At 44.4% G+C, this 7,500-nt stretch overlaps 1 protein-coding gene across 1 annotated transcript in view; it reads left to right on the top strand.

Annotated features, from left to right (window-relative positions):
* rims3 (regulating synaptic membrane exocytosis 3) overlaps window positions 1-7,500 on the top strand; it is a 53,936-nt gene that overhangs the window by 9,886 nt on the left and 36,550 nt on the right. The window contains exon 2 of the mRNA XM_076301027.1: window positions 5,174-5,513. Coding sequence (XP_076157142.1) covers window positions 5,222-5,513 — 292 coding nt within the window. The 5' untranslated portion in view covers window positions 5,174-5,221. The remainder of the gene's footprint in view (window positions 1-5,173; window positions 5,514-7,500) is intronic.

The raw sequence follows: 7,500 nt of genomic DNA on the forward strand, positions 1-7,500 counted from the left end.
ACCATTCTGTTTCTCTCTTTCTCCAGTTCATTTCCTTCCTCATCCCTCTTTCTCTCCCTTCCTGTCAGTGCAGCGTTCCCACTCTCTCCTTCCTTCATCATTCTCTCCTTCCTTCTCTCTATTCCTACCTGTCAGTGTAATTCCCTTCTTCCACCATTCCCATTTTTCAACCCAGCTCTCTTACATTTCTCCCTTCTTTTCTCTCACCATCCCCCCAGAAGAATGATCCCTCTTTATCTTTATCATTCTGTCCCCATTCCTCTTTCTTTACTCCTCTTTTTCTCCCTCTCTCTCCCTTTCTCCTTCCCTCCCTATCTCTCTCTCTCTGCTCTTCCCTGTGTGCCCCCCCTCTCTCTCTCCTTCCCTCTCTCTCTCTGTTCTTCCTTCTGTGTCCCCTCCCTATCTCTCTCTCTCCCTCTCTCCTTCCCTCCCTCTCTCTCTCCTCTCTCCCTCTCTCCTTCCCTCCCTATCTCTCTCCCTCTCTCTCTCTCTCTCTCTCTGTTCTTCCCTGTGTGTCCCCTGTCTCCATGTTCATAGCCAGATATGCTCCCATTGTCTCAGTGTGCTGACTGTCTGACTCATTTTCTCCATTCTCTCCGTGCCTCATCATTATTACTGCTCTTACTCAAAAGAGCACCAGCGCTGAGTGTTGATGGCTTTTAATATGGGCTGTGAGCCGCTCCCACCGGCCCTCCACCGTGCCATCAAACCAAATGGAAAAAGTGCACTCAATTTTGTTTTGTTCCACTGAAATATTAAAATCGGTGTGTGTGTGTGTGTGTGTGTGTTTATAGACATTGCCATTTCTGTGTGACCTTGCGTTTCCCCTCACTCTCCGTTAGGCACGTGAGAATCCCAGACACATTTTTTTTTTTTTTTTGGTGTGTGCGAGCAGTGTGATTTTACAGCCTCTCTCTCTGCACCGCACCGCACCGCACTGCACTGCACTGCACTGCACTGCCATAGAGACATAGAGGAGAAGTCAGGGAAAGAGCAGGACTGAGAGAAAGTAAGGGCTACAGAGGAAGTGAGACAGGGAGAGAGAGAGAGAGAGAGAGAGAGAGAGAGAGAGAGAGAGAGAGAGGAAGGGAGGGAGAGAGAGATTGTAAGAGAGGGGCAAAGAGAGAGAGAGAAAGAGGGGGAAGAGAGATTCATAAGGAGAGAGTGAGCTGGAAATATAGAGACTGAGAGACTGATAATGTAAAGAGAGAAATGGGGATAGAGGATAGAGGGAAACACAATGAGATGGGAAGAGGGTGATGGAGTTAGAGAGAGAGATGGGAATAGAGTGATGAAGGTGAAGGGAAAGAGAGAGGGAGCTGAGCTTAGTAGCCGGTGAGTGTTGCGGTGGAGTGGAGCGGCTGCATGTTCAATGTGGCCCTGGGCTGTGGGTTTAATCTCAGCAGCATGAGTCTGCAATCACATCAGCAGAGAGGGGCACACTCTGGTCTCCACGCTAGACTCCTGCGTAAAGGAAGTGGGCACACACACACACACACACACACACACACACACACTCACGCACACACACACACGCACACACACACACGCACACACACACAGAGCGTTTGAGTTTATATGTATAAGTGTTTGTGTGTGTTGAAGCAAGATTTAGAGATTTAGAGCCAGATGTACTAACGCTTTTGCGCCCACTTCAGGCGTATTTGTTTCGCAATGTGCGTGTAAAATCATTGCGAGGTATGTACAAACAGGCCGCAATGATGTAAAAGCGCAAACTGCCTGTCGCGGGAGCTGAAAGTGGCAGATTGCGTTTGTCATGTCATGCATATGCATTCATGGGAGGATCCAGGGGAAAGTGGGAGTTTAGCGTAAAAAGATGGGAGGGGAAGAGTAAAGAGCGCCTAATTATATATTCTGTGGTATGTACTAAGACTGCTCCTGAAAGCGCACGTCTATTCTGTGCCTAAATACTTCCGCCTTGTAAAAGCAGGTGTTAATCCAAATTGCAGTTCAATGCGTCAATAAGAGAACCTTTCAAAGCCAACAGAATCGCTATTTAGAGCATCAGCTTTTGTGGTGAAAGTATTTGTACTACCAAAAGCAACCTTAACTTTCGTTGGCCTTTCGAATGTATTACTTTCACGTCATTCACTTAAACTTTCCTACTTGCTAGATTTGACCAATCTTCCATAGCCTACGTGCACAAGTAGTTTGAGTAGAACTACTGATCCTCATTATCTCCCTGCTTGTTTATATCTTATCATGTATGGTATTATTTCATGATCCTAAACGTTTGATTCTTTTTAATGTTGTCATCAGTTAACTTCATTCAACTGCGCTTGTTTGTAGGCGCTGCCATTTAGTTGTGGACGTTCGTAAATTGCGTTTATAAAGGCAGAGAAAGGCGCAGTTTACACTAAGGATTGAACGATTGATAAATACGACGGAAACTTGGGTCTGACAGCGTTCGCAATCTGCGGTGTGTCCATGACGCTGATAACACTACGTTCGCGTTGTGTTTGTATTTGTGTCTGCATAAGTTGTGTGTGTGTGTGTGTGTTTGTGTATGTGTGTGTGTGTGTGTATGTGTGTGTATGTGTAGGCGAGAGAGTTTGAGTGTGACTTTGAGTGCTCTCTCAAGGTCACACACTCTCTGGCTCTAAGCTGGCGTGGAGTCGTATATCCGGGTCACTGTGTAGCATGTGGAACTGGGAATATGGACCACGTTCTCCTGTAGCCTGTTGGCCCCATTCCCATGACCTTGGCTGACCTTTTGCACCTGCCTGACTTTAGTGTGAGGGTATACCAAGGTGGAGGGATCACTTCAAGTCCTGCCTTTGAGGATGAATCACAAACACACATTTTGTTTTTAATGTTGATGTAAAATATGTAGGGCTTGTAAATGTCAGACAGGTACAAACCAGAACAAATAAGAACAAATACAGTGTTGCTTACGTACCGTAGGAGCTATGACTAATACAGCTCAGTTATCTCCCTCTCTCTCTCTCTCTCTCTTTCTGTCTTACTCCTCTCTCTCTTCCTCTCACTTCATCCTCTCTCTCTCTTTCCCTCTCTCTTCCTCCTCTCTTCCTCTGGATGTCAATGTTGTCTGTATCTTCATGTCCCCTGCTGAGTTCCATGTCATGGTTTGAAAATGCTTATTATAAGCCCACTGATAATGTGTCAGTTCTGTTTCATAAAAAAAAAGGAACGTGCTGTGTTAGAGGATTTGTGGCTTCTGTTCATATGGCAGATGGGGATTTGCTTTTGAATGTTGCTAGCGTTTCGCTGCCAGTGCTGTTAGTCGGGCGATTAGACGTAATGTTTTTTAGTTTTTTTATCAATATCCACGCTCTCTGTAATGGGGAAAAGTAAAAGGAAAGGGCTTTTAAAAGGTCAAAGTCTCTCTCGTTCTTAATTTGTCTCTGTCATTGCGAGTTCTAAGTGCTCTAACGTTATACTGGCTTAGAGTTCTAAGTTGGATGTTGCCAAGATGGGTATTGGACAGATAGGCAGACAGTTTACTGTTAATGAACGCTAGCATCAAGGTGGAGATAAATGCTCCACATAAAACAATCACAGACTAGCAACAGATAGGGTGTGGTCTGTGATTCTAGTCTCAATTGAAGGAATTGTGTGTGTGTTTGTGTGTGTGTGTGTGTGTGTGTGTGTGTGTGTGTGTGTGTGTGTGTTTGTGTGTGTGTGTGTGTGTGTGTGTGTCTATGCTCAAAAATATATTCATATCATCGTTCATATCATACACAGTCCCGGTTCTATAAGTGGCAAACAAAGTGGGTCAGAAAACAAACCGTAAACAAGCCCAGCCAATCAACATGTTTCAGGAGTGTGAATGGTAGGGGTGTCATTTGATTGGTTGTGTGATTCTCCAAGGCTGTGGCATGCCTGCTCTAACTACAAACAAGCTATACTGACTATGTTTTCTTGCTGCAGGCATTCCTCTCTCTCAATTCAATTCAATTCGATTTAAAAGTTGCTTTATTGGCATGGGACTGTGTGGGAACAGTGTTGCCAAAGCTAAGGCAGCAGAGGGCCTTTCGCCAAGAAGTATGGCCATCTTTTTGGAATTTGGGGAAGAATGTCCATCTTAGATTTTCATACTTTTCACAGTGTAGAAAGAAGTTCTCCTCTGTCTCAACCATCTCTGCCTGACAGTGACCACATATTTTTTGTTCTCTTGACAGCCAGGTTTTTCTGCCAGCCTGTTTCTATTGCTCTCTCTCTCTCTCTCTCTCTCTCTCTCTCTCTCTCTCTCTCACTTTCTCTCTCTTTCTCACTGTCCCTTGTTTAAATCCTTGGTGGAATCAAGGATTGTAATAGAATACAGAGTAAACTGGTAATATGATAAGTTGACATTGGAGAAACGCAGTTCTGTCAAACAACTCAGGAAACCTAATTTATAAATTATTACATTGCTTTCATTTTAAATGGTTAAAAGGTTTTTCAAGAATTCTCTCTCTCCTCCACACACCCACATACTCACTCTAAATACTCACTCTAAATAAGCTGTATTGGAATGACCAATAAATTCATGTTTACATTACCAAACAGTGAGGATAGGAGCAGGCTTCACTCAATTTGTCTACTTTTAAACTTTAAGAGTGCTGGCCTGGATAGTTGGGCTTAGAGTTTGTCAATCGGTCTCCAAGAGGGGGAGACCGTGAAAACCGCCTCCTGCAGCGAGAGGCTTGGTATATTTTTAACTTTAACACATGTATCCCGAATTGGATGAATGAAGATTTGTCACTAAGTTATTTCCTATGAATTCATATGTGGATTGTATGTTCACTTTTATTAATATGTTCAATAATCTTTGTATTTAACGTGTTTGAAACATTAGTGACATTATTGGAATGTGTATCACTTTAACAGCATTGGCGGGTGTTCATATGGGTGTGTTAATGGGTGTGGGTATATAAGATGGGCTACATTGTTACCTTGTTGCACACTGAAGAAGGCACACGCCGAAACGCGTATGTGCAAATAAAAGAGTATATATGCATAGTGCGGCCTCTCTCCTACTTTCCTTTACATTACCAAACATACATTAAACATAGACAGACGTTCGTAACACATACATAGTATAACATATAACAGAGGCAGCGTTGTACTGTAGGGTACGCAAAGCATTGTGTAGGCTCCATCATCTCCACTGACACAACGTTATATGTCTCTCTCCCGTTCTCTCCCGTAGCCTCTTCCCGTGCGTGTGCCCCCTTACCCACAGGCCAGTGCAGGGACCATGATGCTCAGCGGCTCGGTAGACGTGCCCAGTCCGGGCGGGATGAGCGCGGCGGCGGCGCGGAATGTGGTGCGCAGCTCCAGCATCAGCGGCGCCATGTACAGCCTGGAGAAGAGCCCCAGTAGCGGGGTCGGGGGAGGAGGAGGAGGAGGAGGAGGAGGAGGAGGGGGCGTCGGGGACGCCGGGGTCCTCGCCGGGAACAAGAAGCGGCGCTCCAGCCTCGGGGCCAAGATGGTGGCCATTGTGGGCCTCTCGCAGTGGAGCAAGAGCACCCTGCAGCTCAACCAGCAAGGTGAGGGGGTGGTGTGTGTGTGTGTGTGTGTGTGTGTGTGTGTGTGTGTGTGTGTGTGTGTGTGTGTGTGTGTGTGTGCATTTTCAGAATGGTTACCAAGGATTTCTGTGCATTGGGGAAAGATATATTCTAACTCCAAAGACATCTTGTTGACAGCATGCTGTAATTAACAGATACTAGTGCAGTGCCCGTTCAAACATGCCATTCCTGAAGAAAACCCATAGCCCAATTACATGCCCACAGGTATGCCTGCTATAAAAATAGGATGATAGGGAAACATCATTCCAGCTAAGCATTCAATAATGAATACTGAATATTATAATATATTAGCCTATAATTAATGTGGCCTCTAATACATGTGTAATAAATTTAGGCATGGCTGCATGTGACATTTCTACAGATCAGAATGACATAAGCCTAACAACTGTTTTGAGTTAAGGCTAAATGTGTATAGCTTACTGAATAACTTCCTAATGCTATTCGAAGCGTCAGTTTATTGCACATACTTTTATGTTGAGTGGTCACTACATACCCGTGTTTGATGGCGTGATAAGTGACGCCGCTCAGTCTGCAACTTGTCTAACGTTGGCTATGTGGCATTAGCCTATCGCTCATTTCAATTTGGGACCTTGCAGTCGGAATTGTCATTTGTTTAGTCAAAGTCTCAAGTCCAAGTAGCCTGGGCTATTCGAAGCGTCAGTTTATTGCACATACTTTTATTTTGAGTGGTCACTACATACCCGTGTTTTTTTTGGCGTGTTGTTGCAAAATCCGCGTAATCATTTTATGCAAGCAAACTGCATACAGAGAGTCTTCATTGTTGAGGTCAGACATGATAATCATCTTGCATCTTAACCCACAAGCGGTTCCCGAGTAATCCGTTTTTTAAATTGCGATTGACTATCATCAAAGTGAGACCTAGCTACTGTCAGTAGCCTACACGATCCATGGGGTGGAGCTCCCCTGAAACTGGTCCCCTTGGAAACAGTGCAGTGCAGCGATAAACGTCCTACATAAATAAGCATATTTTGAAATATGCATTCAAAAATCTTCAAAATCGAGAGTGCACACCTTTGTGCCACGCGTGAGCCACATACGAAATCTTAGGTCAGTCTGACAAACGGTCAGCGAGATATGCGTGCCACAGACACACATCCGGACACACAGACACACAGACGCTTCTTGCTTTATAGATAGATATTAAATGTTTCAGTTGCTGTTACGGTACATGGTACCTTAGGATACATAAATATGCCTGAAGGATGTTTGTAATTGTGTTGTGTAAAGAGGCTTTTGTACAAGGAAGCTACAGTAGTGATTTGTGTAGCAAGTGGATGTTTTATATGTATTTTGTGTGTGTCAATCTGCAGTTGTGGTTGCTATGGATCTCTAAGTGTGTGTGTCTCTGTGAGTGTGTGTGTGTGTGTGTGTGTGTGTGTGTGTGTGTGTGTGTGTGTGTGTGTGTGTGTGTGTGTGTGTGTGTGTGTGTGTGTGTGTGGCTAGTGAAGGTGGCTGAGTGTCTCTGGTAGCTCAATAGTAAGCCCACACAGCTTAATAGGTGGTGCTAGCAGCACCAAGGTCACAGAATTAATTTCCAGGAAGCTTAAGCTCACATGTTTCCCCTCATTATGCTCTGAGAAGCTTTGAGAAATAAATCTGATCAGAAATGAATGACTGGGAGAACGTATACATGGCCTGCTATGGCCTAATGGTTCTGTAGTTATTAGTCACAAATTATCCCTATTTTGGTGTTGCTAATGAAAACATGGTTTCCTGTTTCACTCAAGATTAACTGGTTCAGTTTGAGGAGGTTAGGAGGTGGTGTGTGTGTGTTTCTCTGAGATTGCTCTTTTTTGGTCGCCCTCCATGTTTCTGTCTTTGGCTCAGCAGCAAGCCAATCCTTCTTTCCTTTCATTTGCTCTCTCTCTCTCTCAATTCAATCCATTTGAAAAAGCATGACCATTCATGAAGAAAGTGTTGCCATAGA

The sequence above is a fragment of the Alosa pseudoharengus genome, unplaced genomic scaffold, assembly GCF_046254945.1.
Source record: "Alosa pseudoharengus isolate Yale_2024_CS ecotype anadromous, Long Island Sound unplaced genomic scaffold, YU_APseudo_1.1 YU_APseudo_1.1_scf_23, whole genome shotgun sequence".
Lineage (NCBI taxonomy): Eukaryota > Metazoa > Chordata > Actinopteri > Clupeiformes > Clupeidae > Alosa > Alosa pseudoharengus.